Source organism: Strigops habroptila, chromosome 4 (genome assembly GCF_004027225.2).
Source record: "Strigops habroptila isolate Jane chromosome 4, bStrHab1.2.pri, whole genome shotgun sequence".
In the NCBI taxonomy this organism is placed as follows: Eukaryota; Metazoa; Chordata; class Aves; order Psittaciformes; family Psittacidae; genus Strigops; species Strigops habroptila.
This window is the reverse complement of record NC_046358.1, coordinates 31,380,122-31,406,973: the sequence shown is the minus strand read 5'-3', so window position 1 is coordinate 31,406,973 and position 26,852 is coordinate 31,380,122. Positions and strand designations below refer to the sequence as shown.

The following is a 26,852-nucleotide window of genomic DNA, read 5'->3' as shown; positions in this document are numbered from 1 at the left end:
GCTTTTTCTTTCCTTTTTTTCTTTTACAGGCAGGCCAGATCTGGCAGATAGCTGTTATGAAGACTTTTCTGACTTCAGAAAGCTGAGTGTAACACCAACAGACTTCACTGAAAGGAAATATTATCCCTCTGAGCAACTCATACACTGAAGACTTTTGGTAGCTTTAAATTAATCTATTGCTCACCCACAAAGACACAGCTATTGTTTCTTTCAGCACACATGGAGGAAGGCAACAAACTTCTTAACCCTGGCTAATAAGACTGTGGCTTTCTTATCAAAAGTAGGAGGTAGACCAATTATAAAAGGATTATTTTATACTTAGCCTCCAGGACTTTAACTCTGGCCTGAACACTGGACATGAATAGAAGCCAATTTTAATGATCTGAGATTTTGCTACGTGTGCTTCATTATTGTTATCACTTCTTTAACACTTTGGTACTTTATTTCTTTAAATTAGAAATGGGTTTGTGGACTAGAATGTGGCCCACAGATTGGGCTGTTCTCATGAAATCATGGCTTATCTTTTTTTCCCTGGGGCTCTACATGCAGGTTTCCAAAACTTTGGCCTGCCCAAAAGTGTGCCGCTGTGATCGAAACTTTGTCTACTGTAATGAGCGAAGCTTGACCTCAGTGCCTCTTGGGATACCAGAGGGTGTAACCGTCCTCTACCTCCATAATAACCAAATTAATAATGCTGGATTTCCTGCAGAGTTGCACAATGTCCAGTCTGTGCATACAGTCTACCTGTATGGCAACCAATTGGATGAATTCCCCATGAACCTGCCCAAGAATGTCAGGATTCTGCACCTGCAGGAAAACAACATTCAGACAATTTCTCGGGCTGCCCTTGCTCAGCTTTTGAAGCTGGAAGAGCTGCACCTGGATGACAACTCCATCTCCACTGTTGGTGTTGAGGATGGGGCATTCCAGGAAGCCATCAGCCTCAAGCTTCTGTTCTTGTCCAAGAATCACTTAAGCAGTGTACCAGTAGGCCTTCCAGTGGACTTACAAGAACTTCGAGTAGATGAAAACCGAATTGCTGTCATTTCAGACCTGGCCTTCCAGAATCTTACAAGTCTGGAGCGTCTGATAGTGGATGGCAATCTTCTTACTAATAAAGGCATAGCTGAAGGTACCTTCAGCCACCTCTCCAAGCTCAAGGAATTCTCAATAGTGCGGAATTCACTGACGTATCCTCCTCCTGATCTTCCAGGTACACATCTGCTAAGGCTCTACTTACAGGACAACCAGATAACCCATATACCACTTACAGCCTTTTCAAACCTCCACAAGCTGGAACGTCTTGATATTTCCAACAATCAACTTCGGATGTTGGTGAAGGGGGTATTTGATAATCTCCACAACCTGAGGCAACTCACTGTAAGGAATAATCCCTGGTTGTGTGACTGCAGTATTAAGTGGGTCACTGAATGGCTCAAATTTATTCCTTCTTCTATCAATGTACGGGGTTTTATGTGCCAGGGACCAGAGCAGGTCCGAGGCATGGCAGTCAGGGAGCTCAATATGAATATGTTGTCATGCCCCACCACCACCCCTGGTCTGCCACTTATCATCACCTCAGTCCCAGCTACAGCCATGCCAACTACCTTAGTTCCCACATCATCAGTTCCTCTCCCAGGTACCAAATATAATCTCACTCCCACCATAGCCACACTCCCCACTGTGCCTGACAGGGAGAACAGAGAAAGGGTGACACCTCCTATATCTGAAAGGATTCAACTCTCCATCCATTTTGTGAATGATACTTGCATCCAAGTTAACTGGATGTCTCTTTTTACTGTGATGGCATATAAACTCACATGGGTTAAAATGGGCCATAGTCTGGTAGGAGGAATTGTTCAGGAACGAATAGTCAGTGGTGAGAAACAACACTTAAGTTTGGTAAATCTGGAGCCCAAATCCACCTATCGGATTTGCTTGGTTCCACTGGATACTTATAACAGTTACCAAACTGGAGAAGACACTGTCTGTTCAGAAGCCACAACCAAGGCTTCCTTTTTGAGCAATGGCAGCAACATCCCCTCCAGCCATGAGCAGACGACTTCTCAGAACCTGGGCTCGCCATTTCTGCTGGCAGGGTTGATTGGGGGTGCAGTGATATTTGTCCTCGTGGTCCTGCTCAGCATTTTTTGCTGGCACATGCACAAAAAAGGGCGTTACACCTCCCAGAAGTGGAAGTACAACCGGGGCCGTCGGAAAGATGACTACTGCGAGGCAGGGACCAAGAAGGACAACTCCATCCTGGAGATGACGGAAACCAGCTTCCAGATTGTCTCCTTAAATAATGATCAGCTCCTTAAAGGAGATTTCAGACTGCAGCCCATTTATACCCCAAACGGGGGCATTAACTACACAGACTGCCACATCCCCAACAATATGCGATACTGCAACAGCAATGTCTCAGACCTGGAGCACTGTCATACGTGATAGTGAAGGAAGATGGGGGTGTCTAGGACAAAGAGAAATAACTCTGGGAAAAATAACCCCCCAACAATAAAGAAAAAATTACATTTGATAAATGTTACACAGATGCATTTATGCATTTGAATACTCTGTAATTTATACGGTGTACTATATAATGGGATATAAAAAAAGTGCTATCTTTTCTATTTCAAGTTAATTGCAAATGGTTTTGTAACTCTTTGCTTTTTAAATCTTAAAAAAATATTGCTAAGTACTGTACAGGGTTGTACAATAAGAACCCAATGTCATGGCAAAGGAAAGAATGACTCATTCTTCAAACATTAACCACTTTGCTGTCGAAGCTGTCTGAAGGATGTTAAGTTTCTAGGTGTCCTGTAGTACAGGAGAATAAGTGCATATTAAAACAGGGTCACTAGGAACAGAAAAAAGCAATTCAGATAAAATGGGTACAACCCTTCTGACTTGAACCCAGCAATTGTTGTTGAGCTTCAAACAATTGGAAATACTTCTGTTCCCCTTTGTCAGTTCTTCATTTCCTACCTCCAACAGAAAACTGGAGTTCTGAGTGCTACCAAAAAGGTTATGTTCTTGTTTGATTATTTTTTTCCCAATATACTTGGAATAGGAAAGGTAGACAGAGCTCAGTGTCAAACTCAAAGTGACCTTGATTCCTGTTTACAAAAGCTACCCTGAAAATCGCCCCTAACACTATATACTTTTATGATAGAAACTGTTCCTGCTTTTCATTTTGATTAAGAAGCTTTAGGCATTCTCTGACCCTTCTCAGAGGGAGATGAAGGTTATCAGTATGTATCAGATAGCTGTCATTAAGTTGCGCCTCTCTTTAATAGAGCAGCATTTGTTGAGTTTGGAATCTAAAAGTGTAAATTGCTGAAAACATGGTGCAAAAAATGATGCCAATGGAAAAGTTTCTATTGACTTTTATAGTTCAAGCCCTATTTGATTTTGGGGGTTGGAGTTCAGTATGGAGAAGTAGGAAAAAAAAACCAAAACCAAAAAGCAATGAACAAACAGAGAAAAAAAGAAAGATCTTTTAAAAATTATTTATTATTAGAGGCCTGCAAGCCTGTTATGAACTATGTTCAGCAGAGAAAATAATGTATAAATTCTGTTTATTTGTTTGTTTTTTCCTCCCCTATTCAAGTATACAGAGACAGACATTAACTAAGCATTCAATTAGCTGAGGAATTTTGAGAACAGAAGTACACACTGTCCCTCTGAGTTTCCTTTCTTTTATCTTCAGCTTTTGGAAGATTTCCACAATGGTCTGTGCTTTATAAGCAGTAGGTGGGCTTAGAATTTGCTTTTTTATTCCCTCAAATTCTTTGGCTGGAATACCTTCTGAGTCCTTGAGCTTTTCCCGCACTATGCAAAACATCATGCTTGTGTTAAAACTGTGCTGCTGCTCTCAAAATTATATAATGTTCCAGCCACTCCATTGACTCTGTGACTGCCAAGAACTCTCTTTTTCTTGCCAGCTCAGTGGTGAAATCTAATTATTTCTTTCAGTTTGTTTTTCTAACGCAGCTCACTTTCTCCTGAGCTTGTGGACAAGCAAAAGTTCAAAACGAAGAGAAAAAAAAGAGAAAACTTTCCTGAGGGAACCAAAGAGAAAACCTTTTACAGTGACCAACTAGGACAAAGACAAGTTGTTAGAAGTGGATTGGAAGTAAAGGCTGAAGCACTTTCACTATGAAATGCTTAGACTTTTCGCTTTATGAGGCTGCTTATGTTGGGAGAGAGGGTTTTAATCCTTTCCTTTGCTCATTTCACTCAACCCATTCTTGAAACCCAGCAGTCTATGAGTGTGCAGTTTCTATGATAATACGCATTTTCTGCGATGGCAAAATGAATCCAGTTATGATTAATGGCAAAGTACAATCATTGTATAAGGAGCAGCATTCTTCCCCAGTACCTTTTATAATCACATTTGGAAATTCCACTCTATATTCTGTAGATTTGCTATTTTTTCCAGCTATAACAGGTATTTTAGGAAATCTGTATGGCTACTGTAATAGTAAAGTCACTGAAATTTTACTGAATAAAAGGCTGCCATATGATTTCAAATGGGGTAATTCTAGGTAGAAACGTCTATGCAAAGCGTTTTTTTCTGTGACCTGTTTACTGAAGATTGTGATGAGAAGGTTGATACTTTTGTCTTGTTTGTTTAATATGTTTTAGGTGCTAAAGCCCACAAGACAAGCAGCAAATAGTTGTGCTTATGCACGCTTCCATTGCATGCTGGAGTTTGTTTGAAATTACGTAGAGCCAGAGATTCTCATTGGGTGTGGATGTAGTATTTAATTTCACTGAAATAACTATCTGTATGTTTGATTTCAAAAGGCATCCTTTGAAAGTATGCGCTTACTAGAATTTCATACTTCAATGACTAGTGCTGGAGGAATCTTTGTCCTCCTTGATGAACATCTTTTATTCTAGTCCTCAGGATACCATAGTTTCAAAATAAGCTAGGCGCCTTAGTTGTAGCAAATTACTTATTCAGGGAGTTCAGCCATGATGCAGGTGAATGATCCACAAGCCCAAACTGATGACAAGAAGTGTGGTTACTGTCCTAACAGGGTGAAGACAGAAGGCTTTCACAAGCTGTTCTTTTTGATCTCAGATGATGAAACATATGTATCTCTCTGTGGACTATTACTCAGATCAAAAATCAAAATAAAGGTAGCATAGTTTATGCTTTTTTTCAGTATGAAGAAGTATATATATATTGGCATGGCATACTGACAAAGTCTCTTCTATAAATACTCTTTTGAAAAAAAGTAGCAAGCCACTTATACCAAAATTCGTGTTTAAAGCTGGAACTATTATCTAAAAATTTCACAGCTGTAGTCAACTGAAAGGTCATATGTTTCATTTGAAGAATGTTTCTCCCAATTCTAATTGCTATCCACCTGTGAAAGGGTTAATGTATTTCAACCTGCAGTAGAGTCCAGGACTTTCCAAAGTGCCAGACACACAAATAGCTGAGACTTCATTTCAGGTCACAACTAGGTAAGTACATAATGGACAATTTTCACTAGGTAAAGTATTTGGAACAAGTCAGAATTAAAAATGGGCAATGATCTTTTGGTGACGTAAAGTTTAAGAATAGTAGCTCTTTGCTTAGGCTTCATAAAAATGGGGTCATCTTCACTTAGTGCCAATATCTGACCACAGATACTAACTAAAGGCTATAGAGCAGAAGTCCCAAATATGTGGGTATACAACTTATCCAAAATGTTAATTTCCAGGTCCTGAATTGAACAGGTTCATTGGATCTGGAGGAAAATGAGTGGTTTACAGACAAAATCTCACCCCTCTTCTATTGTATACTGTTAATAGCTGGCATGAATGTACAGAAAGGATTGGTGAGTGGAATAAATTAAAAGTTTAAGTGAAATTATGTTAAAGTAGTATCACAACTAATATGTTGTGATACTGCTGTGCCCAGTCCTTGGGTTCCTTCTGAAGACTTATTTGCAAACAGGTCCTCGTTTTCACAGGTGCTGTCACTGTAACAAGTGTTCCTTGCATGTAGCTTTGCTGGCAGAAATGGACACCTGATGAATGCATGGACTTTGTGTTAACAGGTTCTTATTGGAGACATTATTATTGAATTTATTCATAAGAATATCTAGGGATTGGGTTATTTTGGACAGAAAAGTTGTTAGCAGTTTTCCCTGTAAGCCAATAAAGGACTATGATGAATGTCAGTAAAACAGAAAAATGAAGTAGCATATTCTGTTTGCTACTAGGGTAGCTCAACTGTATTTTTCTCTCAATCATTTTCTCTTTTCATGAGAGAAAATTTCTCCCTCTGAGAAATGTATTGATTTTAATTTTGCAAAAAAACCAACTTTATGCATATTGTGGTGTCGTTATGGTTTTAAGGGTCTACATAAGGCACTTTATTAATGATATTGAAGTGAAATCTCAGTCTCGGCTTTTGACAGTGAAGTGGTTAATTCCCATTGAGTTCTCCATTTATAGTACTTCTTCACCTTAAATTTAACATGGAGATATTAAAGTTTTTACTTTAGAACATGAGAATGATGGTTTTACTTATGACTTATCTTTCCAGCTCAGTGGAAAAACAAAATAGAAATGAGTGCCAAAACCAAAATTTACTGGCTCTGAGCCTCATCAAATCCTGCCTGGTGCTCTCTTCTAAACACAGAGATAATCCTAGGAAGCTTATGACCACTCCTTCCCTGAACTCTACTGAACAGGGCACTTTGTATCCCAGATGATACTACAGGCAATATTGAAGCATTTGGCATTAAACTTTTGTACAGCAAACAATGTCTTGCTCTTTAAAAGGACACTGGCTAGTGGTCCATCTGGAAAACTAGTACAAAATTGATTTGGCAAGCTTTTATTATGCTGGGGCTCTGTGGAAATGTGCCTCATGAGAGCTGAATTCTGATACAGATAAGCTTCTAAAAAAAATGTTGTCTTCACTTGGTCCCAAATAACTGAAGATGATCTTTCATAAAATTGAATTTAACTGAGACCTGCACACTTGATTCTGTTCTGTGTTTGATATATTTTATATCTTTAACATGGAAAAATAGATGGTTTGAAGTCTGCGTTATCTGTTTTCTGCAATCTGCCATGTTGCACGCATTGTTAACTTCAAAACCTCACTATACACTATATATTATCTTGTTGACATATTCAGTAAAGAGTTATTTAAAAAATACAACAATCCTGCTGTATTTATATGAAGAAGTTAATTAAAATAAGGATTTGAATATCTGAAAGGGAAAACAGAAAAACAAAAATATTGATCTTCTGTGCTTTCATTCCTGGAAATGTTTTCAAACATTCTACTGTATGTCCACACTCTCTTCAGATTCTAGAAAACAAATATTTTCATCTCTCTCTCTCAAAGAGTTAAACCATTTGTTACTTCAATTTGTCAGATTTATCTTTATAAGACTATCTCATTCTGATATACATATAGGAAAGCACTGTAAAACAGGAACAGATTGTATTCCAGTGTTTTCATTAAATAGGTACACTTAAGCAGCTGTACATGTCTATAACAAATACATATATGTGGAAGCTGTGACCAATTATGTGCATAGTCATTTGGTACATGCATTTTTCATTCATCCTTGACAATCTTAAACATTTTACCTAATATTATCTGTTTCCTTGAAATGAGATGTGATTTTTTTCCAATTCTCCCTTCAAACTTGTTCTTAAATTCTCAGAATGCACAATATTCAGACATAGGCCTTAATAAATTTTTGTATATCTTATACCTAACATATATGGTAATATATTCAGCATATCTAAAGAGATGCTTTAGCTATTTAGAAATGAAAATTACCCCTTTTCTAGTTACATACACAAGAACTAATTTTAAGCATTGCCAGAACTGGAAATATTGGATGTTACTGTGTCACTTAGAAGCTTAGAAATGTAATATAGCTGAGTGTCACAATTTCCCTATAAATTCTTATTCTCTGACTTAACCCTCAATATTAAATAAAAATACGGAGAGCTGCTGTGCAATACGTCCACATCTAGCCCCTTCACCACCTTATTCCATGAACTTGACATTTTTTCTGAGCCATATTAGACGTTGGGAAGTAAACCGTCTTGCCTTACCACAGGAAGGTGGACAAAATAGGTAAATGACAAACACTTACCATCACTTATGTACTTCTGGCAAAAATAATGGCATCATCACTTTCAATTGAGGATTTTACATTATCTCAAAAAAGAAGAAATTTGATAAACACTAACTACTTCATCAGATAATCTTGTAACAACTCAAAATGATTTATTGTTGTAGAGATCAATCTTTGTATTTACTTTTTATAGTTCCAAACTCAGTTATCTGGAGCTGTTTACACACATGTGCATGTGTGTATAAATTCCTGGGGGTTGCATATAGAAGGTTTAGCTATAAGGAACTCACAAAGCAAGCACGTGGAGGATTATTTTTCGTTATTGTTCAGCCAACATTTTTCACTATTTAATTTTAAAAAGAGTTCTTTCTTCTACTTAAAATTAATTTTTCTAAAGAATTCTTGTGTCTAAGATGATTTATGGTGCCACATGGAGAAATTACATTCTGTTATTAAAGTATGAAACAAAGGTTTTAATTCTACTTGAAGTGCCATGGTCTGTGAAGGTTCAAACTAAAAATCACTAAGCAATTTATGTTACACAGATAGAGACTCAGTGAACTTTTAAACAATAATTTACATTCCTAAAACAAATTAGTACACTCTTACAATGAAATCCTGACCCCACTTATTTCAACTATAAATCAGAATGCTTACAGGAGTACTATATGTCAGAAACATTATTAATAAACACCCAGTACTACACATTGCATAATATATCACATGATGTATCCCCTAGTGAAAAACATTAACTGGGAGAGACAGGCATTAGGCCTGTGCACCTCTTTTGAAAAGCTAGGGGAGCAGCAAAGTAGGCTTTACTGAAATGGACCTTTAAAGCCACAAACAGGCCACCGAACATAGCAAGAATGTTCTTTTGCGCATAAACACACACATTTTCTGCTTACAACTCCATATTATGGCTAACATATATGACTGAAAAAAATGCATGTATAAATATTAAGAGCTTATTAGTACAGTTACATTTTGGTAGGGATACGTCATGTGGAATAAGAAGAATCTGTGCACTGGCTCTACTATTTACCTTCCTGTGTATAGAAAGGATTCATATACAGAAGGAAGAAACAAAAAAATAAGAAAAGTAATGCTGATTACAGTGCCTTGAAGAACAAAGATGGTGTGTAAACTATTGCAGAAAATCCAACTCAAACACGTGTGTGTCTACAACTTTAACATGCTCTGTGCAGAACTGAGAAGTGTCCATGATAAATACTAGTCAGAGTGCTAAGCTGAACACGACCGTTCTTGAAAAGCACAATTGCCAGTAAGATTCTATTCAAATGGTGTATTTCTTGAGTCCAAACCATATTTCCACTCCTACAGTCTTTGAACAAGTGATCACACAGATAAATAAAATTCTATGTGATTGGGATTGGAACAATGGAATGCTGTAATTTTCATACTTTGAAACTGCCTGTTTGGGATGAAAACAAGGTAGATTTTGTTCTATGATGATGAAATATAGTAATAATGATGGACAGAACATATAGATACTCCTCTTTACTGACATTTTATGGACACAATAGAGGACACATACATATGCTCTATACATACACATTTGTGACATAATTTTAAATTTCCCTTACAATTTTCAGACTCTTCATATGAGATTCACTTCTAACACATGTACTATATTCCAAACGTTTAAATCCACTGAAATGACTGCAATCCCTTTCAATTAATAGAATCAAGAAAATGTGATAAAATGAGCATTTACAGAAAGTGCTCAGTACTTTCTCAAGGCTTTAGCTGTGAGAAAAAAAGAAAGAAACGGGGCGGGGGGGGGCCCACACAGACAGAGACAACTTTTAAACTACAATACTTTTGTGCTTCTATTTAGAGGGTAAGTCCTTCCAAATTTGTAATATGCTCACTCTAATGCCAAACTTTGGTTTGACTTGAAAGTCAGACAAATTACAGTGTTGTGAGTCTGACCTCATACACCTTCACAAACTGATTTGTTCACTGACAGTTCAGGAACCAATACATAATTTATTGCTCTCTGACTTGCAATGCAAATGTTAAGAATTTTTCCCCATTGAAGAAACATGTTAAGAAAATTTGAGAATTGGTGTGAAGTCAAGTACTGCAGTATATGTTAATGTGAACAATTTCATTTATTCCAGCAAGGCATTAGCATGTCTTTGTATGTGAGGACTGCAGAAGCAAGGCATGAACATTAACTCTTATGTCATTTTCAAGAAAACCTTTCTCAGCGGTATTAGACACTACTCGTAGCTGACAAAAAGCAAGTATGACTTACCGAGCATGTAAACAACTGGAAATCTGAGAAAGGAGAGCTATCCCAAATTATTATAGTTATTGTAATAATATATAGTTGAGTACCCTAAAAAATTAAAAAAAATCTCATGAAAGTATTGAAGCTTTTGATATTAAAGGCACCTAGAAAGCATGTATTTTATTTCCCATACACAAGAAATTAGTTTAGGCAGTTTTTCTCTTACATCTGCATTGTAGGTTAGTTTTGAAGTAATCCCCCCCACCACCACCTTTTTTTTTCGCAATTACAGGGATTAGTATTAGGCTTATGGTACTCTCAGCTCTAATTGGTAATGATGTTCATTTGGAAGTCTGTCCATACCCTGATTTACTTTGTCATCTATAAAAACTTTGAGGGATAGGCTACTTCATGTGTGATACTTGCCTTCATGACAAATTTGTAGTTAACTATGCTTCTATACATTTCTGTTTTGGTTTTGACTTTCCTTTTTATAATTTAACATTATGAATATGTGGAAAATGGAGCAAGTTTAAAGTAGAGCAAATTTATTTTCTGCTACAATTATGTCAACGGTAAGACTGTGTCTTCTTTTTAGCAGAAGAGGAAATTTAAGAATACTGAGTTAAAGAATTATCTGAAAGAATTTTGATATCAATTTTAAGTTTAATTCATTATTTTACAACATTTATTTACGGTAGTCATGCTAGGAAGTTGAGCTGGGATCGCTGGATAAACTCAGGTTTGTGGTTATAGGAACTTCATGTTTATAGCTTCAGATTGTTACTAGTAGCTGCTCAAAGAGAAGGAGACAAAAATTTCTTCTTCCTTACTCAGGTACATCAGATTCTTTTCTGTAGTGATCAAGGAGGAAGACAGCTACTTCACAGAGATCTCCCTGAAAAAACAAGGTGTCTAGAACAGAAGGAAAATAACTGGAGTCATGGCATTTCTCTTTGCTGACTGCAGAGGCTGGCAGATGCAGAACTGGATCATTTTATGCGGGATGCAGCAAATTACAGGTCCTCTGCAGCATTATATATGACATCTGGTTTGTACAGGACCCTACTAAGCTATCTTCACTGAGGTGTATTTTCTTGGAAGTTTGTAACAAAACCCACAAACTATGCCTATAAAAGCTAGGAATGATCTGAGTTTTGTTTTGTAGGCCTTACTTCCCATTTCCTGGAAGTTCTGGAGTTCAGGTACACCACTGTATTTAAGGAGTGTGTAAAAAGGCAAGTTTGGAAGGTCACGTTTTTGATGATTCTCCTTTTATCAATGCAAATGCAAATATTAGCAGACAAATTCCAAACCGTAGCAGCTGTGATTATTGAGTTAGCAGTCAGATCGGACACTCCTACTTTCAGTTTAGATGTCTATTACTTTTCTCCATTATTCCTTGTCCAGTTGTTTTCTTAACATTTGAAACTAAGCAGTTAGTTAGGACTGTTGCTTATTTGTCACAACACAAGGAAAAAGTTTTTACAAAACCATTATACCTGCAAACTATGATGAGGATTACCCTGCAAAGCTAAGCTACAGAAATGCTGGCAGTACGGTGAACCATTCGTCATGAAGTAATGATCTTCTACTGTGATATTAATTCAGTTTATACCTGGACTATGAAAAATCCAGAGGTACCAATCTCACAATTTCCTTTGCATTTACTTCATTTCTTCTATGCCATATCCACCTCTATCATGATTGGCTTAGAGGACAGATTGCTGCTTGCTGCCTCACATGATAATGTCACTTATAAGTGTATACATTTAAGATTAAAACAAGAAAAACAAAGCTGTTTTCTGATTGCCTGTTGTAATAGTAATTTTCTCTGTATCTGTCTACTGCACTATTTGTTTCTCAGCATTTTTACACATAAGATACACACACACAAACATATGCACAAACACACTATATGTTTTTATGTGTGTGCATATGTGTATATATAGAGACAGATACTCAAACATACATATAAGCCTATATATGTATATCTGTATGTATAAATATGAAGTGGTCTATGTTAAGTCCCATAATGGTCTTTTGCTCTGGATTTATGCACCATTTGGTGCCACTTAAGCTTGTGAAAGAGAGAAAAAATGTAGAACAGCGTGGTTTTTTGTTTTTTGTATTTTGGTTTTTTTTTTAATAGGAATTGTATTGTCGGTATTGGTGAGAGCATCGTTTCAATAATGTATGTTATTTGGCAGCCTGTGCACTAAAACTTGAACAACACGGAGAAGTTTAACATACTTCCTGGAAGTGGATACTATGCACCTTCTGAAATACACTTTTCAATGCAGAAAGCTTTGAAAACTAAGGAGTGAGTTTATAGCAGGACTCTAAATAAACTGTAGACAGAGGAGAATGTGGGAAAAGACAGTACGCAACTAAAACTCAGTATGAACAAGAAGGGAAAAAAATCAGATGTTTCTACATCATTAGCACTACAGTTGACTTTTCTATGTCATTTTCTTCTCTGTGGCCTATTTTTCTTTCCCTGTATTTGACAGCTTTTCCTTCTCATGTGAACTGTCTTTTAACTCACTCTTCATCTTTTGCTTCATGAACTCTTTGTTATATGGGATTTTTGTGGAATGCTCAAAATAAGGGCCTCTCTCATACACGAGGTGATGCGTTTGCATGTAGCAGCCCAAATGGGCAGTGTTCATTGCCACTCATTCTCCTCAATTCATTTATCTAACTGTAGCCACACAGCTAATGTGCTATTACAGGAAGACTTAGAAATTGGCTATGAAATATTCCTTCGGTGTTTCATTTTAGGTCTCTATTTGCAGTCAATATTCAACAAAGCCCACAGTTGGCTTCTGTTGCTCTTACACAGTTTAGGCATCCTGACTCCATAGTTAGAAGACATGAACAATAACATGTCAAATTCAAGGACTAGGAGCAGGAGCTGCAAGGCTCAGGACCATGACCATGCTCCTGGACATATTGTAGCCTACAGGCCAAGTCCTCTGCACTCCATACACGGCTCAAATAATCTTTACTGCCCTTTTCTGGGGCAGCTCTGGTGGGAAGAGATTTCCTTTTAGATCTACAAACGTATGGATCCCTTCTCGAGGTCATAAATTGATTTATTCATAAGTACTATTTCTCCCTAGGTGAAGAGGAAAAGATGAGAGGCATGTCTCCACCCATTTGTCCAAAAAGGGCAAGTTGTCCCTGGAATGATCTAAGAAAGGGGTCCCTCACTGAGTATGCAATGTTTCCTTGTGCTAACCAGGATTCTTGCCCAGCTACTCTCCTTCTGTGAAATATGTTCATTCAGTAGTTAAAATTACTCCTGTCCATGCTTATACTGTGCTCTGAAGATTTGGAACCTGTATGTTTTACTGCAATTTTTAGCTGTTAATTTACATATTCTGATTTTAGAGTTTTACACACCTGCCTTACTTAGAAAGCAGAGCAGGGAATTTCATGTGGAGTTGTAACCTGATATTCCCCTGTTTTAAATAGCTGCCATCGAATTTAAAACATATTTTACTATGGGTTTTCAGAGTTTGTTTTTAACCCATAATGCTACATACATATTGCTGAATATATCTCTCATATTCAGAAATACTAAAGCACAAAGAGTGCATACTATCCTAGAATTTGCTAGTAAACTTCATTGTTTTTCAGCTAGACATCACCCCGTTTGTAAATGAAATGATACAAGTAATGAATTTCCTTTTAGTTTCTGAAGTTTCTACTAATTTGCAGTGAATTTGGAAAGCTGCATGCTTGCCAGTTAAAACAAATCAAAATTTCCCAGCTAACATTCTTCTATCTTGTTACAGAAGATAATTTGTTTAGAGATAAATTTCTGCAAGCCCAAATAATCCAGCAAACAGAGTTTGATCAGGAGATAAGATTTATCTGTGTTTCAAAAGCTGATCTTAATTTGAAATTGTAGAGAAATGCACTGTCAGATGAACGCCTTCTCTGCATTGATTCTAAAGTTGACGTATACACATTTGGGTTTAGCTTTTGACAGCTGATGAAGAATGAGAGTAAAATAACCATAGCAAATAGAAAAGTTGTAAGACTAGCAGCATTACTTTGTTGAGTACAGAGTATTATATGCCTGAAATAACATTAATTTATTCATGTTAGAATTTACTGTTTGCTGTAAAATACAGTTGTATTCTCATAGAATTAGAATGGTGTGGGTTGGAAGGAACCTGCTGTGGGTAGGAACACTTTCCACTATATCAGGTTCTCAAAGCCTCATCCAGCCTGGCCTTCAAAGTGTTATTCAGAGTGTATTTCTCATACTTATGTAAAAAATGTGTTTCAGAAACCAAATACTTCAGAAAGGTCTTTTAGCCATGCTAAATACCAGTCCTCCAGTGTATTGATTGCTTCTAGCCCTGACAGATCTTTGGTAATGCTCTTTTGGGTTTGCTCACAGGTTTTTTCCTTTTGTTTTTCCTGCTTGACTACCCTGGCTGGAGCAGACCATGTGGAGTATATGCCATATTTTCCCATGTGCAGGTTTTTCTCAGGGCAGCCGGGCAAGTGGGAAGGGGCAAACTAGAACAGATCATTTCAGTCCTCTGATGGAGACCCAAGCACAGTTTGCCAGGCAGCTCCACCTGAACAGCTAACAGAGAGCCCTCAGCAGGTGCTATAAAGGGGGAGGATTACAACAGAGTGATGGACCATCACCATGTCTGTCACTTCTTGGTGTAACACTATCTGCCACATGTATCTCCAACATTCAATCTAATGCATGTATATCAGCAAATGGATCCCTGCTGAATGAGCTGTAGTGTGCTTATGAGCCCTTTGGGTGACATGAATGGCATAAAGGGGGCTTAAACTTGGTTTCTGATTCTAGCTGAATATTCTCCAGTTTCTATTCACTAACCACGTGCACTGCATTCTTGAAAAAAATGTTAGAACTGTAAATTAAACTGACAAAAGCAAAATGATTTGGAACTAATGGTAAATTCAGAGTTAATGTTAAAGTCTTCAGCTTTTACATATTATATAATACTTTATATTCGTATTTTTAATAGGAGATCCACATCCTTTATGAGTATTTGAATGCACCTCTTTATTAAAAAGATAATAGCAAAATGTTGATTGCATGGGAGCTTAAAAGGGCTGGTATGACCTGTGGATCCCATTACAGACTTCTTCACAGGGAATTATTCTAACAGCTCCAACAAGTTCTGGACTGAATCCTGAATCCTGAAGCATATCTTTAAGCAAAAACATGCTAAATCCACCATCAGATTAAAATAATTTATGTGGAAGTTCATCTAGATCAGTTATGGTTTCTTCTGTAGATCCACATATAAATTTCTAACTTTCAGTGTCATATAGTGCATAGAAAATAGAAATTTTAAAACCAAAATGTTAATGATCCTGAGTCCGCATGCCTGCCAATTCTTGCTTATAATGGGACAAATGATATGTCCTTTACTGACCTACTTGGGATAAGCACTATGTAAAAGCTAGGCATTTTTATTATTTCACCATATGCAGTTATATGACCTCTGCTGAAAAACAGTAGATTTACCTAGAGGCATTTTATTAGGAGATAAGAGTCTGGTTTACCATTTTAACACAGAATTTACCATTTTAACATAGATTTTTCTTTAACCTAAGATATGGGGTCCACAGGTTTGCAATAAAGATATATATACTACAATGGAATTTTATTATCACAATATCCACACTGTTGCTTAAAAACATTACAGGTAAAAAGGAAACAGTGATTATATGTAAAGCCAGGAGTTAATTATTAGTATAACTGAAATCTTAACAGTCTAATTAGAGAGTTAGCCAACATCTAATTAAACAAAAAGAAGAAAGTAAGTAACATGAAAAAAAGGATACAACTATGCAAAAAAATAAAAAAGCAAACCAAAGCCCAAACCAAAAATCTCTCAATAATAATACCGCTAACATTGCATCACACATTTCCTAGCTGCTAACCCTTTTGCTGGTGTTCTGTTGACCCTTCCACATCCCCTCAGCATCCTTCCATGTGTTAGGGTAACGTGTGGTGAACCACTAGCACTCAGCTCCTTCACTGGGAAGACTGTGATGTTGACACTGTTGATTTCTTTTTCACTTTAGGATCTCCTGGGGTCATTTAACTTGTTTGCTAATGGTCTTATACATGCTTTGTATTCGTTGGTCTACAAATCCATGTTACATCCAAATTTGCAGAATATGGTGCACTTGTGATACTCGTAAAGCCAGTTTTGTCCAGGTCTGCATTTCTTTAACCATTGATGAGTTGTTCATAGCCATGGGTTTTCCAGTGCCAGCCTGTGACCCACCTTTTATCCCATTCCTGTATTCCTTTATACTGCATCCTGTGCCTCCTCTTCTCAAAGCCTCTACTAACATACCAGGCCTTTAATTCTCTGCATTGCTTCATTACATTAGAGTCACAAATATCTCATTTATACAGAACAACTACTTACTACAACTATATATAAAACGATGGTTATACTATAAGAAGACAAGCCATATTAAAATCAATTAAGCATGGTCATCTGGCTATAAGAGAAAAATACTGCTATAGCTAAACCATGTCAAAGAAGAGTTCCAGGCAGATCAAGACAAGGTCAGGCAAAGTAAGATTAAGAAGCCATAGTCCTGAGGCCTCGTAAACACTGTAAAAATTCTGTGATCTGTTGCTAGCAATGACAATACTGCAATGATAGCCGTGATAATACTGTATTGCTGAGCTACAGGCTAGAACAGATAGTGCATGTGTTAAAGATGCTGTAATAGACTCTTGTACATTTTCTCTAACCTAGTTTACAGACTAGTATCTGGGTTATTATAGGAAAGAATCTATTTAACAATAAAAACCCATTATCTTAGTTTTAGGAATACCTATAAAGTGGCCTAAAGTGTTTAAAAATATAATTGAAAATGTGGCTTAAAAAAATTTGGGTTTAGTTTTCTGTTACTACCTCTCTATAGTTTCAGGTTTATGATTTAGTCTAAATAAAGCCTTCTGAAAGAGAATGTACTGTGGAAACTCATGCCAAAGGAGGTAATAGTTTCTGCAGTGATTCAGCAACCTTAACTTAGGGAAAATCTGTTTCTGAGAAATCTTTACAAGCTGTCAATTCCACTTAAGGAGACACTATCCTTCTCAGTGTGATGGTTGGCTTCTCTAATGAGATTGCATTTCTCATAATACTTTCCTAAAGTTGTATTCTCATGCTCTAGGTTACTTTTTTTTTTCTGAGCAGATTCTGAATACTTAACTTTACCAGCATTTAATGTAATCGATAATAATTAAGTCTTGGATTGAGATCTTGCTTTCTAAGTGAAAAATTCAGCGAATCACTTTTTCTGAAGAAGGTAGATATTCCAGATCACTCAATACTTCTCTAAGAAGTGTACTTTCATGTGGTTGTATTTTATATGCCAATTCCTTACTCATGTAAAGGCACAAGGATCTGAAATCCAGCTGAAAGTCAAATACAAGATTAAACAGATATTCAAGGAATTTTTATCATATTGAAGGGATGCTTTAGAACATCTTTGTTGTATAGGGCACCTTCCATATTTTTATTATTTCAATACCATCCTTAGTAGGTTTCCTAAAATTATGCAGCCTAGTTCCACTACTTAAATCAAGGACATCCCCAATGACAAGATTTCTTCGTTTGTTATTTTTGAAAGGCAGTATTTCCCTTATCTCATTCTGGTTTGGTGGACATCTAATTATATCGTGTCTCTTACAGAATCAAGTGTGCCTTCTTGATGTATTTGTAAATTTATAGTGGGATAATAGCAATAGGCTTTGTTTTAATCTAATTAAGGGTTGTCAGGTGGTTAAAAGCAAGTAGCCTTTATAACAATGAAAAAACTTCTTCCCTTGAAGGAGGAAAACACAGTCTCAAAAGAAAGCATTTTCTGTATTATTATTTCATTATTGCTACTTATTCACAGACTTTCTGCTGTTAAATAAAATGTCACTGAATTTTATGAAAAGTGCTGAAAAGAATAAACCTTCACAATAAATATTTTCTGTTGCATTTTCAAACAGCTAACATAACTGAAGGCATATTTGTACTTCAGCTCTAAAATTCCATATGTTGAATTAAAAAAACCCAAAACCTTGAAGAATAAAAAATGCCAATATAATTTGATAGAAAAGCCTACCAGTGTTGATTTCATTCCTCAAATGATCAAATGAAACAATTTGAAGTTGTTTTCAAAACAGACTTTTAATATAACAAAAGCAAACTCCTGAATATGCTGTTTTGCCTCTGATCATTGCTCAGCTGGATGTCCTCCATATGCCTTTTCTCTTTTATTCTTGAATGCGAATTGTTTTTCCAGCACAGATATGATACAAAAATAGGCTTTTTAAGGTGGGAGAATTCTGGTTTTAACTAATTTAATACATGGAAGAATGTATTCTAGTCACACCTTTATGCCCTTCCTATCCATTGATATGACTGTAAAAAGCATTAGATCATTTTGTCAATTTATCTGGTGACGATTTTTTACAGTTTATTTTCTAAAGCTTTGCTTAGTCTTAAGTGTTTTTTAGCCATGCTTCTGCATCTAAATGTTAGCTATTTTAACCGTTTTGCTTTTATCAAAGAAAAAGTCCTTGTTAGCAACCTTTTCCTTTCGATACTTCCATAATTTCCCTTCTGCTTGGTTCACAGAGTTTATACAAGATTCGGTATTCCAAGTATAAAGAAGAATTAAAAGTCCGTATCTGTTTCCCTCATACCTTTGTTCTTTCTTCTTCTTTCTTGTTATTTTTTTAATTAATGCTAATTCTGCAGGATCTTTAAGTCAAAGTGTGACAGAATTCTTCCCCAAAATGTACTGCAAAGTACAAGTTTCCAGCCAGGGTTCTCCCTCCACAATAAAATTGTTGCATGAGCAATTAATGAAGCTGACCTGCTATGAATTTATTTCACATGTCCCATATTCTTCTCCATTCTTCTCTCCACTCCTTTTTCTTATCCATTTCCCTTGTGTCCCTTCTTTTGGTTCAAGGCCCACCTCTAGTGGAGTATGTCTGTTGCACCTGTATAGCACTTTCAGTTCTTTCCATATTACCTACCACCCCTTAAACGTGGAACTAGCTGGGAAATAGCAAAAGGATGCTCTAAATGACTAAGAGAGAGTAGTGATGCAGCGATCTAGAGATAAGTCATTGCAGAGCTGGGGATTGCCCAGCTGATTGAGCTCTATCTAGCTTTCCCTGAGAATGGTCATTTATGGAGACGCTGAAACCTACCCGGTCACCAATTTTCACACATTTTTGAGCATCTGGGTGTCTCTGAGACCTTTTGTTCTCCTACTCGGTTAAAAACAACGAACAAATTAAAAAACAAAACAAAACAAAACAAAACAAAACAAAAAAAAAAAAACACCAGAAAAAAACAAACAACAAAACAATCCAAACCCCACCAAAACGAAACAGCAGAACAACTCAAACAGGTGTGACTGTCAATCTAACAGGCAGACACAGGACAAAAATTATAGTTTTCTAAATAAAGCAATCCAAAGTGGTGCTGCAAGAAACAAGAAAATAATCTAAGGAATTAATTATGCTAGACCAACTCAACAAGGTATTGCTGTGATACAAGAGCAAGAAAATCAAACGTTGCATTTACAGTTGTGTTAACAGCAGTGCCACATATTAGAAAAAACAGGGTGATTACATAAGCCTTGCTTAGGCATGAAGTCAGAAGATTTTTAAACCAGAAAGGACAAGAAGTGTAAAAAAAAGGAAATAGTATTAGAGGATATAATTCATCCAGCGCATCACTTGTTCTCCTGTAAAATGTTAAGAGATGTATAGTATTTTTGAAAGCCTCTTTGCATTTCAAAAGATGTCTTTTCAAAGAAACATTATAGTTTATACTTTGACATAAGTTAAAGATGTGCCAAAAATGGTAAGATTAAAATGTAGGTTTTAATTAAGCCATGCTTTGAGTGCCCTCTCAACAGAGGTTTGATTTGAGGCTTTGCTTAAAGCCTCTTTCTTTATTGTACTATATTGTGTAATATAGCATTGAATGCAAGGCCACTTTCTGTACGTCAGAATATGTTTACATTTGTGGGGTTTAAAGTTATCTAAACTTAAAACTAACAACAGCACTTCTAGAGAAACACAAATCATTATATTATTTTTTTTAAATTTCACAATTGCAGTTTATATCTGCCGTACTGCATCAGGAGGCTTGGAGCATCTTGATCTGGGATGTAATGAGCTGATTCAATGAAATGTGATCAAGTCTATGGATCACAAAATCTATGAATCAAGACATCAAATGTCCAAATTAAGTACAAAAATAATGAAAATTTCAAAAATATACATTTTGCCTAATCCTTGTTTTTCTTTTACTATAGACTATTTGGTAATCACTATATTTTCAAACATTTTTGCACAGATAATTTTAAAGTCAGAAAAAATCAATGTTCAGTCAATTACATGTTTTCACTGGATTCTAATTTTAAAAGATGGCAAAACAGCAAAACTATCAGTTGTGCCACTGGTGATAAAATCAGAATATTTGTAAAAGTAAGGAATTTCTAGAATAGGATACAATACTGATTTCCTGGTTAATCAGAAATCATTCCACTGAAGAAAAGCCTAGAAATGTGGAGAAAAAGTTCATTCTGTTCTCAGAGCACATAGATGAATTTCAGTATTTTGATGCACCTTAAATGAATATAGGATGCTGAAAGTTACAGTTTACAGAAAGCCTTAAAAGCTACTTAATTTTGCCTCATTTGTTAATTACAATTTTCAAACCCCCATGGCCTCATATTACTGGCTGCAACTCTGTCTGATAGGATCTTCATGAAAACCTGCTATTTTATCCAAAACATTTTTCTATTGATTTTGCAAAATGTGGTTCTGCCTCTGTAGAAAGAGCTAACTCCCAGAGCAGACTTTTGCTCTTTTCATTATTAGTAAGTATATCTGACAGAAGAGGGGTTTGGGATCTTTCCTACAAACCATATTTATGGCATTTTTACATCTGTAATAGGCTTTCAAACTATTAATGCTTGCAGTTTGTGGTACAGTTTGACTGTGTCATTTCCTGACTCTGTAGGTAGATTAATTAACCTGTTCATTTCCTTAAATGTTCCCCTCCCAGGAATTTTGCATCTCAAAGTAGTTTTCAAGGATTAAGGGTAGCACCAAGTCTTCCACTTCAAAAGAATTCTTGCAACTATTCCAGCTGTACCACTTCTTCCAGGTCCTTTGGCCTTTGATCATATTTTGTTGCATCAAATGTAATGCGGATTTTAAATCCCCAGATAACACTCTGAATATATAAAGTTCCTCCTTCCATCCATCACTGCTTCACAAAAAATGTCCATTGAGATCTGAAGATTTATGTTTTTCTTTATGTATGGCTGCATAAACTGATGAACAACAAGATTCCTGAAGTACCTTGTAGTTGCCAGTGAGTAAATAAGGTAACACTATGCTGCTGTTGTAATCTCTTTTGGTTGCATATATTTTCGATTTAGCCTTAAGAACTTTGATGGAAATGTTTATTAAACAATTTATTTCTGGATAATAGGAGACAAATGTCATTCTGTAGTTCTTTAAAAGATCATAAAAGTTTTCACTTCATATCTGAAAGGACAAAGTTTTAAGATATTAGGTAGCAAAACTTCTTGCCAGGATTAGAGGCAGGGTATTTTTCTCTATCTAGCCTGATCCATAAGTGCACTGCTAATGACAATGAAGACCATTCAAAATGGCTGTTTGACCATGTGAGAGAGAAATTTAGTGGGACTTTTCTGGAAGCAAATATTCTTTTCAGCTTTTGAAGTCTGGTCACAGAAGCTACAGCAGTCCTTACTTCACCCTGCCTGATAGGATGAAGAAGAATCATTTCTTGAGCATTTCAGGAACATTCTTGATTTTAACTGAGAAGAGTAATGCGCTAGCTGTAAAATGCAGCACGTGTCTAACAGTCTATAGGTGTAGCTCTGACAAGGCCCCTCATCTTTGAGGTACCTCTTCGTATAGGCAAAATTTTCCATGAGACATTTCTTTTTCATGTTATGCCTGCAATGGCACATTAAGATAAAATCTTCTACATAGAAAGAGTTTCTTTTCTGATACATAAAATCTTCTTGTAGTGCTGGTGGTTTCATTTAACAGGGCTGATCCCCACCCCATAACTCTTCTGACTTCCCAATATTTGTGTCAGTGAGTGTACCCTAGGCCTTTGATACCTCTGACTTTCTGGCAGTGACAGCTTTATCTGTGCTATCATCTACAACTTCTCTGGTTTTAGCCATTCTATGCCTATCATGAAAGAAGAGGCAGTGTGCCTGCAACTAAGTAGTAACTCTTGCTAGTGAGAGGCACCTTACACCTTCCCACACAAGGATAAATTCCTGTTCTTCCCCAGCCAATTCCGCCAAGTGTACTCCCCATTCTTCATGATGTATTCCAAGACTATAAAAGCTTCTGTCTATTCTGGCTTTTTTCCCACTCTTGCAATCCTATATTCTACACTCTATCTCAACAGACACATTACGTCTTGCTTACCTGCTGTCAAAAGCAACCACTTGTTTCTGTATGCATTTACAGCTCTGGCTGTGAAGGTTCTCTTGGGTAAAGCAGTCCTTAGTCAGGCAAAGGATTTTTTACTCTGAAAATTCCCTATGCTATCTTATCTTTTAATCTCCAACAGAAATGTACTGTTGAATATTATTCTTTTTCTGTCACCTGTTCAGTAAAGTAAACCCCTCTCTTTGATAGCACCTTCAAAACATTTATTCTTGCTTGTTTAATAGACTGAGATTCAAGTGGCTGGGCAGTAGGAACACAAATTCCTTGACTACAGAACGTTTGAACAATTCCTTTGGGACCTTCAAGCTTCAGTTGTCCTGCTCACAACAGTGACACACAGTTACTACTGAAAAATATTTCTTTCTATCTTAATCTCATGATATAGCTTCTTCTTCATGCAGCTCAAATGAAAGAATAGATTTTTTATTTTTCAGATTTCTTACATCAATACTTAGGGAAGCTGTGAACTTGATAAGAACCCAATTTTAAGGATCACCATATCTAGTAGTGTAGAATAGCTTGCTGTTAACCATATATATTTAAATGGCCACAGTTCGAACCAGATTATTATAAAAGGCAAATAAAAAGTATCTACATTTACAACAATGTTATAGATGCTTGTAAAGGACAGGTAACAAAAGGACATTATTTAATTATATTAACATATTTTTTTTCTGTCTGTTGCCAGTATTCAGCTGGAGACTTTCTCATTCAAGGTGTCCATCTCACTGCGTAACTACTTTCTGAGGGATTTCTCCTGGATAATCAAATATTCTTTCTAAGCTATGCTAAACTTTGCTTGTTTGTTTTTGTTTTATTACCGTAAATATTTTCCTAGGAGCTCTTCAAGCCCATCATTTCTCGGGATCCTCTAGAGCTTTCCTTCCCAAATAATTTTCTCTTCCCAAAGTTTCTTCACCTGTAGTGATCTAGAGATAGTTTCGACATTCTTCTGGTTAAATTATAGACTGCTTTTTTTATTCTTGGAAATGCAAAGTCATCTGTTCTAGAATTGCCTGTTAACATCTCTTGAACTCTTTTAGTAGTAAGGTGCTCTCTTCCCCATTTGATTACTAGATATGTACATTCCAATGTAAAATGTGTCCACATACAAAGCCTTATATTTTACACCAACCTGTAAACTGACAAACAGGGTTATAGGTGGCAAAAATGCTTGCCATTCATTACCAGCTCTTAACTGAGACCAGGCATGACATTAATCAGTACTTTGAAATGATAGTGGTCTGGGATAAATGTTGCCCAAACTAGTCTTTGAGGAATACTGTAGCAATTCCCAGCAAGCATTAGATTGGTGCTTTCCAATGAGAAAACAAATATTTTGTTGGAAATCTTGTAATTAAAGTAATAACTGAACTATTGTAGAACTATTGTAATCAGGTGCTTAGATTAAAATTCCTCAAATAGAACTAGAAACGTGGATATAATTACTGAATAATAGAAAATTAGTCTGGGAAGGATGTTCTAAACCTTATAATCCTTCCTTCTCTTCTACCTCATGACATTCCAGATAGATATCCATGCAATGCTTTGTATTTAATGATAAATACTATGTCCCATGGAATTTCATCTGGAGTTTAATTACAGTTTCCCAAACCCTTGCTAAAACTTAAATCCATTTATTCTTATTCTACTGGCCCTGGACATAGAGAATGAAATAAAATTTATTATTTGTTTCTACATGACCATTTTGATTTTAAGAACTACTGGTTTTTCTAACCTCTGTCATGTCTTTCTTAACCAAATAAGGTCAGATCGTTTAATCATTTCTTGTCATTCATGCTTCTAAGATCTTTTCTTTCTCTTCTTTTCTCTCCTGATTAATCTGTCCAAGCAGTCTGCTTGTTTTTTTCAAGGGCATCACAAGAAAACTACATATTGAGGTGCTACCAGTCCTAAGGAAATCAGAATTGTGTTGCTCTTATAGCTGTTGCTCCAATTTGGCATTTACTTTTCACAACACGGCATTACACTACTGATTCCTGTTCAACTTGTGGTAACATCCTCTCTTTATGCTTTATCCATATGTGAAGTAGTCCTTGAAAGACCTCTGGTAGCTCTGCGAGACCCAAAATTTCATTTTCAGAAATTATACTGACCTTCCCATGTACATTATATTCACTACTAGGTCTATTTATTTTTATACTTTGTCTTCCGGCAAGGAAATCAAACATGTTGGTCCTTAGCTGTGTCAGTTCCTGATAGCATCTTTTTTAGCTATTTGTATTTATTTCTGTGAAGCACCTTTTAAAATTACTAGATTTCTTACTATATTTCAGAAATTTCATTTCTGAGTCCCTGTAGAACTCATAAGTTAATATCACATGGGTTGACTGTTTATTAATATTAATTTTATCCGTTTATTCTAAAAACTTTATTTGATGCTTAGCTCAAAAAAAGTTCTGTGGTTTGTAAGAAGTTTCTGAACTCGCATGTTCTGAACCTTCTAAACTATGTTATTTTCTGCCTGTCGTGAATATGAAACATCACTATGTTCATACAAGTTACTGTTCTGCCTCTTCACCCCTCTTTGCACACTATGAGTTGTTGGTAGTTCTAAGTGTGGAACCAGTTTTGCATCTCCCACTGTGATAGTGTGCTCACCCCCACCCTCAACCTGACCTTTATTTCCCATAACACTGATAAACACCAGCAGCAGTTGTAATGGATGTGTCTGGCTGTGATGGCTGCATGGCTTAAAGTCAATTCAGGGGAGACAGACAACAACACAATAACCAAGGGCTAATTTGAGCAACACGTGCTCTACCCACAGTGCTGGCTAAAGTCCAACTCAAGCCAAGTTTGGAAGAAACTAAATTCTGCAGTAGGTGTGCAGATACGACTATGTGTCAATCATCTTACTTCATAAGTAGCGGACAGTCCAGGGCCTGTTGAGTTCTCCTACATGGCAGCAGGCTGCACTCCAAGATCTCTCCTTGAGTAGGGATGCTTCTTAAGGTTAATCCTTGAGGTTGAGAGAATGCTTATCACGTCAGATCTCGATAAATGAATTGGGAATCAGCGTGCTGAAACTTTGAAATCTTAGCTAAGTGATATAAAGAATTGATTGTGCATATATAATCCCTTAGACATAAATCACTGGCCAAGTCTGGGACCAAGTCTGGATTCAGCCGCACCTAAACTCCCTGCAAGAGTTTAGAACACAAAAGCATCCTTTCTGAAGCTCATGTCTCAACAGGAGGGTCAGAAAGTTTTGCGTAACCCTGTCCTCTATGCAGTAAATAATTAAGTGTACTTTGTCATCTAATATTTTTAAACCACTGTTGCATTAATCATCAAACTTTGCTAAATTGATGGTTTATATCGATAAACCTATTGGTAGTTTTCTCTTACAAGTGCTTCACTCCATGCCCAACACCTGTACAGTGGTTCTATTATAGTTCCTTAATTTGTTAATGAAAATGCCATTTTAGACAAAAGCTTCATAGAAAACAAACTGTATGACTTCTACTGCTTTTCCTTCTGTATCACTGTTACAACATCACAGACAGAAATTAGATTGCCTTATTACTGTTTGTGCTTGTTGGTCAAAGTTGGCCCATATTCATCATTGTGTTTTCCCCAAGTGCTTACAAATCTGATTTGTTTGCTCACACTATTCAAATTAATTGAAATTAAACTGATTGTTCTTCTATCCACAATTTCTTCTTTTCTACTCTGTGGGTTCAAAATGTGTGAAATGGAATCTGTTTAATAAGATTTACAGCTCCTACAACATACATACAGCAAGAAGAATATTTTAATTAAAATTAATTTCATTAATTTTTCATTAGATTTTTCTACATTAATATCCTTTCACAGACACCTGAGTGTCATGGTATTTTAAATGATTGTAAGTATCACAGACTTTAGTTTTAGATCTCACCTGAATATTGAGGGCTCA

The 26,852-nt window shown here is 36.3% G+C and overlaps 1 protein-coding gene across 2 annotated transcripts in view; it reads left to right on the top strand.

Annotated features, from left to right (window-relative positions):
• Nucleotides 1-9,512, top strand: part of FLRT2 (fibronectin leucine rich transmembrane protein 2) — a 64,598-nt gene extending 55,086 nt beyond the window's left edge. For both annotated transcript variants that reach the window (XM_030483412.1, XM_030483411.1), the window contains exon 2: nt 30-9,512. In XM_030483412.1, coding sequence (XP_030339272.1) covers nt 460-2,448 — 1,989 coding nt within the window. In that variant the 5' untranslated portion in view covers nt 30-459 and the 3' untranslated portion in view covers nt 2,449-9,512. The remainder of the gene's footprint in view (nt 1-29) is intronic.
• Nucleotides 9,513-26,852: the final 17,340 nt, after the last annotated feature.